Source organism: Somniosus microcephalus, chromosome 26 (assembly GCF_052327205.1).
Source record: "Somniosus microcephalus isolate GS21.2 chromosome 26, FLI_Smic_1.0, whole genome shotgun sequence".
Classification (NCBI taxonomy): Eukaryota; Metazoa; Chordata; class Chondrichthyes; order Squaliformes; family Somniosidae; genus Somniosus; species Somniosus microcephalus.
Genome location: NC_141012.1, coordinates 31,968,234 through 31,981,846, shown reverse-complemented (window position 1 = coordinate 31,981,846; position 13,613 = coordinate 31,968,234). Strand labels below are relative to the sequence as shown.

General features: G+C 45.9%; 1 protein-coding gene across 2 annotated transcripts in view; it reads right to left on the bottom strand.

The window, feature by feature from the left end:
* Positions 1-13,613, bottom strand: part of jhy (junctional cadherin complex regulator) — a 120,358-nt gene that overhangs the window by 102,259 nt on the left and 4,486 nt on the right. For both annotated transcript variants that reach the window (XM_085968045.1, XM_085968044.1), the window contains exon 2: positions 717-1,280. In XM_085968045.1, coding sequence (XP_085824171.1) covers positions 717-1,087 — 371 coding nt within the window. In that variant the 5' untranslated portion in view covers positions 1,088-1,280. The remainder of the gene's footprint in view (positions 1-716; positions 1,281-13,613) is intronic.

Sequence of the window (13,613 nt, the reverse complement as noted above, 5' to 3'; positions counted from 1 at the left end):
TGAGCAGGGAGGTTAGGCGATACACAATTGGCTGTGCATGGGCCATGTGCAATTATGATGAATGGCTACTTGGATGAGGTAGCAAAGACCTACTGGTGCCAATGAAACCATAGCCCAGCAAGAGTCAATACCGAGAAGCACAGAATCTTACAACACAGGAGGAGGTCATTCGGCCCATCGTGCCGGTGCTGTCTCTTAGAAAGAGCAGTGGTGCTTAGTCGCAAATCCCCATTCCTTGTCCATAACCCTGTAAGTTCCTCTTCCTCAAGTACCCGTCCAACATCTTTTAAAATTATTTATGGAATCAGCTTCCACCACCTTTTCAGGTCGAGCGTTCCAGATCCCAACAACTGAGTGAAAAAAATTCTCCTCCTCTCCCCTCTCGATCTTTTGCCAATGATTTGGAATCTCTGACCTCTGGTTATTGATCCACTCACCAGAGGGAATTGTCACCTCTTAACCTTCTCTGTTCCAAGGCAAACAGTCCTAACCTTTCCAACCTCTCCTCATAACTGAAGTCCCTCATTCCTGGTAACATCCTGGTAAACCTCCTCTGTACCCTCTCTAAGGCCTTTAAATCTTTCCTGAAGTGCGGTGCCCAGAATTGTCCACAATACTCCAGCTGAGGCCTAACCAGTGATTCAAGAGAGAAATTTGGGAGATAGCTAGGGGAAGAAAAAAAATAGTTTAAATACATGGTCAAAATGAACAATTACCTTGTTTTGTCATTGTCCTTGTGCTCAGCTTCAATCTTGCCTCTATCCGGCTCATTTTCAGCTTCTGCTTCCTCCAGACTATCATAGAGATTCCATCCATCCTCATCCCCATTCTCAGCGTCAAATTCAGTGTCTTCTAAAGTTCGAGTTACCATCTCTTCATTCTCCTGAATGCGATGCTGCAGTTCCAGTTGGCACTGCCTCTCTTGAATTAAGCTGTCAGAATCAGACTCCAATGGGTCATATAAACTCAAGTGAAAATCCTCTCCTTCCTCCAGAGGAAATGGTCCCTCTGGCACCTCTTTCAGCAGGGTGGAAGCTCCTGGGTTAAACAGCTTTCTCCTCTGTGTGGGATTCCGATTTTTATCCATTGTTACAAAATGTTAAAAAGGTTTTATTGATTGTTCATTGCGCAGGTACAGTACTAGTTCACACAAAAAAACGAGAAATGGTTTCTGTATCAATAGGATTTTCTTGACTTCATCATATGCATATGAAATTCATGTTCTGCACGATGTGACAGCCGTATGGTTTAATTGTACTTGTATCATATTTATTCAACAGCTAAAAACAAAAAGATTCAATTGTTAATGTATTAAAAATCATGAAAAAGCTGACAAACTAAGATGTAGGCTTTGTGCCTATATAGCATGGCAGAAATTATTTTTGTTAAACATTTTGTAAAATATGACTATTTATAAAATGCTCTTCAGCAGACTAGATAACTTTACATTTCAGAGGGTTTCTCAAGTTAGGACACACGTAACCTTTACTCTGCATATATTGCCTTTTTTCATAATATATAGAAGCAGAATACCACTAACCAGCATAAAACATGCAACATTAAATTTTCAATCATAGACACTAACAGCTACCAGTTCTGACGAAGGTTACACTTGAAATGTTAACCTGTCTGCTCTCTTCATAGATACTGACTGACTTATTGAATGTTTCCAGCATTCTCTGTTTTTAGTTCTACCACAAAAACTTCAGTTTTAGTTCCTTGATTTTCAAAATAACTATAAACACATTAAGTACTTACTCGGTAGTTCAGGTGTTGCAATGGAATCTAACCGGAACCTCTGAATAAAGAAATACATTAGAGTACAAGCTCCATTATCAAACTGTACTTCCTATAGTTACATTATTGGGGGAACTTTGAGCTCAAGATGAAGGCTGCAACCAACAGGAATTGGAAGTCTTCTCTACATTTTACACCCAATACTAGTTGCTCAAGTATACCATTGCTGGATGAACAGTAAGGTTCACTCTAGTCTGTCCTAACAATACAGGAAACTCTTTGGTATCCGGCACCGACGGGACCGGAATGGTGCCGGTTGATTAAAAATTCCGGTTGACGGAGAGGGTTATCTACCGAGGCTATTTTGAACAAACAAAGAGTCAGACTCCTGTTATTGAGGTGTTCGGACTTCTGACAGCGCCAAGAAGCCGAGTAGTGGCAGTTTGGAGAACTACCCCCACTGACTAACTCGGCCACCGCGGGAGACTCGGACTCGGACTCCGCAACATTTCCGGTTATTGAGGTGTTTTCGGAGTGAGAATTTTGCCGGTTAATAGAGAATTCTGGATATGTAGGTGCCGTTTAAACGAGAGTTTCCTGTATATCTTAACACCAACCTTAAAAGAACCCCACCCATCATTGCACCTATACTTTTTTCCATTTCTTATACTAGTCATCCTTATGGCCTCTCTGAATGAGATTGACAATTTAATGCTAATTCATGGCAAAACGTACGAGGTTTGTGTGGACGGGTTATAGCCACTAAGCACTGAGTCAAAGCTACCCAAAACTCTTACAGCTGTCAGGAGAGGCTTTTAATCTCACGCTGGATTCAAAACCAGGTCCTAACCTCCTTTCCTCAACATCACGTCTTTGTAATTTGCACACCTTATGCCAGATCTGGCACGGTGTTAGAATGTATTTTGGAACTTAACCAAAGCATTGGGCTTCATTACAAATTGCTTCATCACCCAGGAATCACAGGCACAAGCCCTCAAGTCAACCTACGACTACACTAAGTCGTTTACATTCACATTATGGAAACAAGCATCAACAATACTAGGAGGTAATGATTTCCAGATCAGTAGGTTCTGTAGAATGTAAAAGTTTCGTTGACATTTTGGATTAGAAATTTGCAGCCTCGAGTTGATTAAACTCCCTCCAGCAAGTGAAGACAAGCGTTCCGGGCTCTGAATACTGGGGTGACATCCAGCGGAGTGCTCGCATCCGATGGGAGTGGAGTACTCGTGTGCGATGGGAGTGGAATGGCGATTCCCCCATCACATCTAGCCGGGTCTCCTGGTCAGGCTAATAACCTGTTCGCATAAAAAGGGGTTGTTGTTCTGGCAAAACCTAGAGCATGATCTGCTGGATGCAACGCAGTGGAAGTAATGGGTTGTCTCATGTGCTGAGGTATGGGTGGGAGAGAAGTTGATTAAACTAGTTAGTACCATATAAATTTAGGTGAAAACTAACTTAAAACCAAAACAAAACTATTAATATTTGCAAATGAAAGCACCACAAAGCTAAAATCAAAAATAGCACATTCTAAGAAGCAAATTTTACATTTACAGTCACCAATCCTATTTGGAAGGACTTTCTTAACTGTGACCATGGTGCACTATCCCTCCTCATCCCTCTCAACCCATCTGCAGCCCTTGACACGGTTGGCCACGTCATCCTCCTCCAACACCTCTCTATTGTCCAGCTCAATGGGACTGCCTCGCCTAGTTTCATTCTTAGCTATCCATTCGTAGCCAGAAAGTTTCCTGCAACGGCTTCTCTTCCCACTCTGTTACCTCTGGAGTTCCTCAAGGATCTATCCTTGGCCCCCTCCAATTTCTCATCTACATGCTGCCACTTGGTGACATCATCCAAAAACATGTCAGATTCCACATGTACGCTGACGACACCCAGCTCTACCTCACCACCACCGCTGGAGTCCACCACTGAATCTGATTTGTTACGCTGCTTGGCCAACAGTATTGAACGAGCAGAAATTTTCTCCATTTAAATATTGTGAAGGCCAAAGCCATTGTCTTCGACCCTCGCCACAAATACCGATCCCTAGCCACAGATTCCATTCCCCTCCCTGGCCACTGGCTGTGACTGAACCAGACTGTGTCCTATTTGATCCTGAGCTGGGCTTCTGACCCTATATCATTTCCATCACCAAGACCGCCTACTTCCACCTCCGTAATATCGCCTGTCTCTGCCCTTGCCTCAGATAATCTGCTGTTGAAACCCTCAGCCATGCTTCTGTTACCTCCAGACTCGGCTATTCCAAGGCTCTCCTGGCTGACCTCTCACCTTCCGCCCTCCAGAAACTTGAGTTCATCCAGAGCTCTGCTGTCCCTATCCTGACTCGCACCAAGTCCCGTTCACCCATCGCCCCTATGCTCGCTGATCTACATTGGCTCGTGGTGCAGCAAGGCCTCACCATTGTGTTCAAATCTCTCCATGGCCTTGCCCCTCCATATCTCTGTAACCTCCACCAGTCCTCCAACCCTCCGAGAACTCTGCGTTCCTCCAATTCTGACCTCTTGAACATCCCTGATTTCCTTCACTCCGCTATTGCCGGCCATGCCTTTATCTGTCTCGGTCCTTGGGGGCATAACCTTAAAATTAGAACTAGGCCGTTCAGGGGTGATGTCAGAAAGCATTTCTTCACACAAAGGGTAGTGAAAATCTGGATCTCGTTCCCAAAAAGCTGTTGAGGTCAATTGAAAATTTCAAAACTGAAATTGATAGATTTTAGTTAGGTAAAGGTATTAAGGGTTATGGAACCAAGGTGAGTAGACAGAGTTAAGATATAGATCAGCCATGATTTAATTGAATGGTGGAACAGGCTCGAGGGGCTGAATGGCCTACTCCTATTGCCATGTTCCCTAAGCTCAGAAATTCCCTCCCTAAACCGCTCTCTCCTCCTTTAAGACATTCCTTAAATCCTATCTCTTTGACCAAGCTTTTGGTCACCTGTCCTAATGGCCCAGAAATTCGGGTCGGAGGCTTCCCGCAGGTGCAAGCCCCCGACCTGCACTTACCTAGCGCGCCGGCCGTTGAGCTGTGGGCCCACGTGGGATTCTGATACTGGGCCTGCTCCAACTGCCGGCGCGCAGTGCTTGCGTATCCCAGGGGCGCAGTTAGTTCGATGTGTCCCCTGGGATCACGTGGGCCATGGAGAGCCAATGGTAGCAGGGAATGCTTCATTCATAAGTTTGACAGGAAGAGCTGTCAAACCTATAAATAGTGTAAGCCCCAAAACATCACTAAAACTTCAAATAATTTTTTTTTTTTTTTTTTAAAAACATCACATTTTTAAAATAATTATAAATTACATGAAATAACTATTTTAAACAATAATTTAAATTTTTGAAAAAATTAATTACATTTTCTAACAGGGCTAAAAATAAACTTACCTTTCTTTAAAGTATTTAAAAATAATAAACCTGTGGAAAAAATGTTTTAATTTTAATTTTTTTTATTCATTGATGGGATGTGGGCGTCGCTGGCTAGGCCTGCATTTAGTGCCCATCCCTAATTGCCCTTGAGAAGATGGTGGTGAGCCGCCTTCTTGAACCGCTGCAGTCCATATGGTGTAGGTACACCCACAATGCTGTTAGGAAGGGAGTTCCAGGATTTTGGCCCAGCGACAGTGAAGGAACGGCGATACAGGTCCAAGTCAGGATGGTGTGTGGCTTGGAGTGGAACTTGTAGGTGGTGATGTTCCCATGCGTCTGCTGCCCTTGTCCTTCTAAGTGGTAGAGGTCGCGGGTTTGGAAGGTGCTGTTGAAGGAGCTTTGGCGAGTTGCTGCAGTGCATCTTGTAGATGGTACACACTGCAGCCACAGTGCGCCGGTGGTGGAGGGAGTGAATGTTGAAGGTGGTGGATGGAGTGCCAATCAAGCGGGCTGCTTTATCCTGAATGGTGTCGAGCTTCTTGAGTGTTGTTGGAGCTGCACTCATCCAGGCAAGTGGAGAGTATTCCATCACACTCCTGACTTGTGCCTTGTAGATGGTGGAAAGGCTTTGGGGAGTCAGGAGGTGAGACACTCGCCGCAGAATTCCCAGCCTCTGGCCTGCTCTTGTAGCCACAGTATTTATATGGCTGGTCCAGTTCAGTTTCTGATCAATGGAACCCCCAGGATGTTGATAGTGGGGGATTCAGCGATGGTAATGCCATTGAATGTCAAGGGGAGATGGTTAGAGTCTTGCTTGTTGGAGATGGTCATTGCCTGGCACTTGTGTGGTGCGAATGTTACTTGCCACCTGCCAGCCCAAGTCTGAATGTTGTCCAGGTCTTGCTGCACATGGACACGGACTGCGTCAGTATCTGACGAGTCTCGAATGGTGCTGAACAGTGTGCAATCATCAGCGATCGTCCCCACTTCTGACCTTATGATGGAGGGAAGGTCATTGATGAAACAGCTGAAGATGGTTGGGCCTAGGACACTGCCCTGAGGAACTCCTGCAGTGATGTCATGTGATTGAGATGAATGACCTCCAACAACCACAGCCAACTTCCTTTGTGCTCGGTATGATTCCAACCAATGGAGAGTTTTCCCCTTGATTCCCATTGACTTCAGTTTTGCTAGGGCTCCTTGATGCCACACTCGATCAAATGCTGCCTTGATGTCAAGGGCAGTCACTCTCACCTCACCTTTTGAGTTCAGCTCTTTTGTCCATGTTTGGACCAAGGCTGTAATGAGGTCAGGAGCTGAGTGGCCCTGGCGGAACCCAAACTGGGCATCAGTTAGCAGGTTATTGCTGAGTAAGTGCCGCTTGATAGCACTGTCGATGACACCTTCCATGACTTTGCTGATGATTGAGAGTAGACTGATGGGATGGTAATTGGCCGGGTCGGATTTGTCCTGCTTTTTGTAGACAGGACATACTTGGGCAATTTTCCACATTGCCGGGTAGATGCCAGTGTTGTAGCTGTACTGGAACAGCTTGGCTAGGGGCGCAGCTAGTTCTGGAGCACAAGTCTTCAGTACTATTGCCGGAATGTTGTCAGGGCCCATAGCCTTTGCAGTATCCAGTGTCTTCAGCTGTTTCTTGACATCACGTGGAGTGAATTGAATGGGCTGAAGACTGGCATCTGTGATGCTGGGGACCTCAGGAGGAGGCCGAGATGGATCATCCACTCGGCACTTCTGGCTGAAGATAGTTGCAAATGCTTCAGCCTTGTCTTTTGCACTCACGTGCTGGGCTCCACCATCATTGAGGATGGGGATATTTTTGGAGCCTCCTCCTCCTGTTAACTGTTAATTCACCACTTACCTTGTTAAAAGCAGGGCTTGCACCTGCTTTTTAAAAGTGTAACTGCTGGAGACTTACCCTCCCGGAGAAACCTGCAAAAAAAAACGTAAGTTCGATGCGCACGCGCTGCCTCTCCGGCGCGCATGCGTTCGACCACTGAACCCCTTCTTTCAGGGGAACGGAAGAGCCAGTTTCCCACGCATGCGCAGTGGATGCACGAAACTGGCACTTTCGTTGGGCCTACGCGTGAGTACCCAGCGCGTACTCACCCGTGGAGACCCGAATTTCTGGGCCATTATCTCATTATGTGGCTCGATGTCAAATTTGGTCTGATAATAGTCCTGTGAAGCGCCTTGGGGCGTTTTACTATATTAAAGGCGCTAACTAAATGCAGGTTGTTGTTGATGGGTTAGGACCCTGCCCAGTGTGACGGGATGAAAATCTTCTCCCTTTGCTGTGTGTACGGGTTGTATGTGAAATGATTTAAGGAAGTCTACTGGACATCAATACAAAGTACAAAGCTAATTGAAAACTGGTACTATTCAACAATCCCATTACTCACTTACAGGTATAGTGAATTATGAAGACAGCACAATAATGAAAAAGGACATAGACAGATTAAGCAAGTAGGTGGAATGTTGGCAGACGCAGTTAACATAAAAGAACGGTGCATTAACTTTGGATGAAAGAATGGGAGATGAAGTACAATCTGAATTGTGAAGTACTGGGGAAGTAGATGAACAAAGGCATTTAGTGATCCAAGTACACAAGTCATTAAAAGTTAGCTTGTAGGTGCAAGAAATAATCAATAAGACTAACGAGTTGCTTAGCTTCCACACATATAGTTTAGAATATAAAAGCAGTATTACTGCAACTACCAGTGTTTGGTAGATCTCATTTGGAATACAGTGTTCAGTTTTGGCTACCCAATTCCAAGGATACATTGGCCTTCGAAAAAGTCCAGCAATGATTTGCCAAAATGAAGGCACTGAGTTATGATGAGAGATTGGGTGAATTTTGGTTCTATTACCTAGAGATAAGGTGGTTAATGGGTGATCTGTTTGAGGGGTTTCAAATGATAATGTGAATAGACAAGTTAGAGGGAACAACACTTCCCTCTAGGAGGGGATTTCAGGACAAGGGGACTTAATCTTACAATTCGAACTAACAAAAACAACAACTTGTATTTATATAGCGCCTTTAACGTAGTAAAATGTCCCAAGGCGCTTCACATGAGATTTTTTTTATTTGTTTATGGGATCAGGGCGTCGATGGCAATGCCAGCATTTATTGCCCATCCTTAATTGCCCTTGAGAAGGTGGTGGTGCGCCGCCTTCTTGAACCGCTGCAGTCCGTGTGGTGAAGGTACTCCCACAGTGCTGTTAGGGAGGGAGTTCCAGGATTTTGACCCAGCGACGATGAAGGATCGGCAATATACTTCTAAGTCAGGATGGTGTGTGACTTCGAGGGGAACTTGGAGGTGGTGGTGTTCCCATGCGCCTGCTGCCCTTGTCCTTCTAGGTGGAAGAGGTCGAGGGTTTGGGAGGTGCTGCCGAAGAAGCCATGGCGAGTTGCTGCAGTGCATCTTGTAGATGGTACACACTGCAGCCATGGTACGCCGGTGGTGGAGGGAGTGAATGTTTAAGGTGGTGGATTGGGTGCCAATCAAGCGGGCTGCTTTGTCCTGGATGGTGTCAAGCTTCTTGAGTGCTGTTGGAGCTGCACTCATCCAGGCAAGTGGAGTGTATTCCATCACACTCCTTACCTGTGCCTTGTAGATGGTGGAAAGGTTTTGGGGAGTCAAGAGGTGAGACACTCGCCGCAGAATACCTAGCCTCTGACCTGCTCTTGTTGCCACAGTATTTATGTGGCTGGTCCAGTTAAGTTTCAGGTTAATGGTGACCCCCCAGGATGTTGATAGTGGAGGATTCGGCGATGGTAATGCCATTGAATGTCAAGGGGAGGTGGTTAGACTCTCGCTTGTTGGAGATAGTCATTGCCTGGCACTTCTGTGGCGCGAATGTTACCTGCCACTTATCAGCCCAAGCCTGAACGTCGTCCAAGTCTTGTTGCATGCGGGCATGGACTGCTTCATTATCTGTGCAGTTGTGAATGGCGCTGAACACTGTGCAGTCATCAGCGAACATCCCCATTTCTGACCTTATGTTGGAGGGAAGGTCATTGATGAAGCAGCTGAAGATGGTTGGGCCTAGGACACTGCCCTGAGGAACTCCTGCAGCAATGTCCTGGGGCTGAGATGATTGACCTGCAACCACCACAACCATCTTCCTTTGTGCTAGGTATGACTCCAGCCAGTGGAGAGTTTCCCCCGATTCCCATTGACTTCAACTTTACTAGGGCTCCTTGATGCCACACTCGATCAAATGCTGCCTTGATGTCAAGGGCAGTCACTCTCACCTTACCTCTGGAACTCAGCTCCTTTGTCCATGTTTGGACCAAGGCTGTAATGAGGTCGGGAGCCGAGTGGTCTTGGCGGAACCCAAACTGGGCATCTGTGAGCAGGTTATTGGTGAGTAAGTGCCACTTGATAGCACTGTCGATGACACCTTCCATCACTTTGCTGATGATTGAGAGTAGACTGATGGGGCAGTAATTGGCCGGATTGGATTTGTCCTGCATTTTGTGGACAGGACATACCTGGGCAGTTTTCCACATTGTCAGATAGATGCCAGTGTTGTAGTTGTACTGGAACAGCTTGGCTAGAGGCGTGGCTAGATCTGGAGCACAAGTCTTCAGCATGATAGCCGGGATGTTGTCGGGGCCCATAGCCTTTGCTGTATCCAGTGCGCTCAGCTGTTTTTTTATATCACGTGGAGTGAATCGAATTGGCTGAAGACTGGCTTCTGTGATGGTGGGGACCTCGGGAGTAGGACGATATGAATCGTCCACTCAGCACTTCTGGCTGAAAATGGTTGCAAACGCTTCAGCCTTGTCTTTTGCACTCACGTGCTGGGCTCCACCATCATTGAGGATGGGGATATTCTTGGAGCTTCCTCCTCCCGTTAGTTGTTTAATGGTCCACCACCATTCACGACTGGATGTGGCAGGACTGCAGAGCTTTGATCTGATCCGTTGAACGTGGGATCGCTTAGCTTTGTCTATAGCATGCTGCTTCCGCTTTTTAGCATGCATGTAGTCCTGTGTTGCAGCTTCCCCAGGTTGGCACCTCATTTTTAGGTACGCCTGGAGCGGCTGCTGGCATGCTCTTCTACCCCCTGGTTTGGTGGTAATGGTAGAGTGAGGGATATGCCGGGCCATGAGGTTACAGATTGTGGTGGAATACAATTCTGCTGCTGCTGATGGCCCACAGCGCCTGATGGATGCCCAGTTTTGAGCTGCTAGATGTGTTCTGAATCTATCCCATTTAGCACGGTGGTAGTGCCGCACAACACGTATTATAAGTATTAGCCCAGAAATTCGGGTCGGGGGCTTCCCGCGGGTGCAAGCCTCCAACCTGCACTTACTTACCACGCCGGCCGTTGAGCTGTGAGCCCGCGTGGGATTCCGATCCTGGGCCTCCTCCAACTGCCGGCGCGCAGTGCTTGCGTATCCCAGAGGCGCAGTTAGTTCGATGCGTCCCCTGGGATCACGTGGGCCATGGAGAGCCAATGGTAGCAGGGAATGCTTCATTCATAAGTTTGACAGGAAGAGCTGTCAAACCTATAAATACTATAAGCCCCAAAACATCACTAAATCTTCAAATAATTTATTTTTTTTAAATCACATTTTTAAAATAACTATAAATTACATGAAATAACTATTTTAAACAATAATTAAAATTTTTGAAAAAATTAATTACATTTTCTAACGGGGCTAAAAATAAACTTACCTTTCTTTAAAGTATTTAAAAATAATAAACCTGTGGAAAAAATGTTTTAATTTTAAATAATTCACCACTTACCTTGTTAAAAGCAGGCCTTTTTAAAAGTATAACTGCTGGAGACTTACCCTCCCGGGAAAACCTACAAATAAAATGTAAGTTCGATGCGCACGCGCTGCCTCTCCGGCGCACGCGTTCCACCTCTGAACCCCTTCTTTCAGGGGAACGGAAGTGCCGGTTTCCCGCGCGTGCGCAGTGCATGCACAAAACCGGCACTTCCATTGGGCTTACGGGCGAGTACCCCGTGCGTACTCACCCGCGGAGACCCAAATTTCTGGGCCATTATAAGACAAAAAAATTGGACACCGAGCCACATAAGGAGAAATTAGGGCAGGTGACCAAAAGCTTGGTCAAAGAGGTAGGTTTTAAGGGGCGTTTTAAAGGAGGAAAGAGAGGTAGAGAGACGGACAGCTTTAGGGAGGGAATTCCAGAGTTAGGGTCTAAGCAGCTGAAGGCACGGCCACCAATGGTTGAGCGATTAAAATCAGGGATGCTCAAGAGGACAGAATTAGAGGAGCGCAGATATCTCGGGGGGGGGGGGGGGGTGGCTGAAGGAGATTACAGAGGTAGGGAGGGGCAAGGCCATGGAGGGATTTAAAAACAAGGATGAGAATTTTAAAATTGATGCGTTGCTTAACCGGGAGCCAATGTAGGTCAGCGAGCACAGGGGTGATGGGTGAACAGAACAGGTGCGAATTAGGACACGGGCAGCCGAGTTTTGGATGACCTCAAGTTTACGTAGGGTAGAATGTGGGAGGCCAGCCAGAAGTACGTTGGAATAGTCAAGTCCAGAAGTAACAAAGGCATGGACGAGGGTTTCAGCAGCAGATGAGCTGAGGCGGGGTGGAGACAAGCGATGTTAGAGGTGGAAATAGGTGGTCTTAGTTATGGCGCGGATATGTGGTCGGAAGCACATTTCAGGGTCAAATATGACACCAAGGTTGCGAACAGTCTGGTACAGCCTCAGACAGATGCTAGGGAGAGGGATGGAGTCGGTGGCTAGGGAACGGAGTTCGTGGCGGGGACCGAAGACAATGGCTAAGCTGATTAAAAGTGAATATGGGAAAAATACCTTCACACAAAGGATTGAGAGATTGTGGAGTAAGCTGTCCCAAAAGGCCATCGATGCAAAGTTGAATGAGGGGCCAAAAAGGAAGATGTGTACTTATTTGGGAAGTAAAGGTATTAAAGGATAGTTAAATCACCAGCACGGACATCTCTGGCCTTGATAAGGTAATCAATTGCAGATTATTAAACTTGCTGTGTTCACATCATAATGATTGGTCTTTCAGTAAGGACATCATCACACATTAACTGCTATGGAGAGTTCTGATCAGCATCCATTTGCAACAAAAAATGGAGCAAAGTATCTAAATTGTTTCTGGTCATCGGATTCACCTCATGTGACAGCCATGGCTCAGTCGGTAGCACGTATGGGTTCAAGTCCCATTCCAGGCACTTGCGCACAAAATATAGGCCGACACTCCAGTGCAATACTCAAGGAGTGCTGCACTGACAAAGGTGCCATCTTTTGGATGAAATGTTAAACCATGTATGAAGTAGCCAAATTACTATTATACCTTAGTTTGTATGTTAGCCATAGGCATAATTAGTTTTAATGCTAGAATACGTATAATGCAGCACCAATGTACAAGGTGGAGATAATGGGTTAATCCCTACCCTGAGTTAAACGATATAGAGGTCTGTGTCTGTATTTCCTTTATTCAGCTAAAGGTTTAAACATGATTAAATGACTTCAAGGCTGAGAGATTAAACTGCAGAAGGAAGAGTAGGGAGGAGTTGGTTGTCCAGGCAGGCAACACTATGCAGATAACGCACCTAAGGACTGGCTGATAGTAAATCACAACAACAGGGTTCCAGTCTTCAAAGTCTAATTAGGATGTGCTTGCTTTGCAGAAAGTAACTCGAGACGAGGCCGAATGCAAAGGCCTCGCACCCTTAACAAAGTCGGCTATCTTAAGAAAACATTCAACAAGCAAAACCACCTGGCTAATGGGCAAATGGGGGTTGTAAAGTAATAAAGATGGGGGCCCATAGGCCGGAGGTGACAGGACTAACCGATAACAGAAATGTGGGATTGTAAGCGCCAGAAGATGAAATGTCACGGTTTATAATTGCCATTTAGCTATAACTCTGTATATGCTGATAAGCTTTATCCCCGCCCCTAGGGAAGGGAGTTTGATTTTTGTATAACTGTGATTGTTGCTAGGGAATCGGTGGAGTCGAATCTGAGAGAGAGACTCAGAAGGTTCTCCCCAGGCCTGTGAATAAAGACCGTTTTGAACCATCCTTCACTCGAAGTCTGTCATCTGTACCAAAGCTAAGCGTTGACTTTGTATATCACTTAGTCCGCTCTGATGGGGAAAGGGTTAAGTGTCGACCTGACAACACCAGGTCCACTTTTCAGGTTACAACCATGTACACATGAATTGCCCTCTCAGATAGACGTAAAAGGTCCCATGGCACTATTCGAAGGAGAGCAGGGTTGTCCTGGCCAACATTTATCCCTCAAACAACATGAATAAAACAAATTACCTGGCCATTAGCACATTGCTGTTTGTGGGAACTTGCTGTGCACAAATTAGATGCTGTGTTTCCTACATTACAATATAGTGACTACACTTCAAAAGTACTTAATTAGATGTAAAGCGCTTTGGGACATCGTGGCATGTGAAAGCCACTATATAAATGC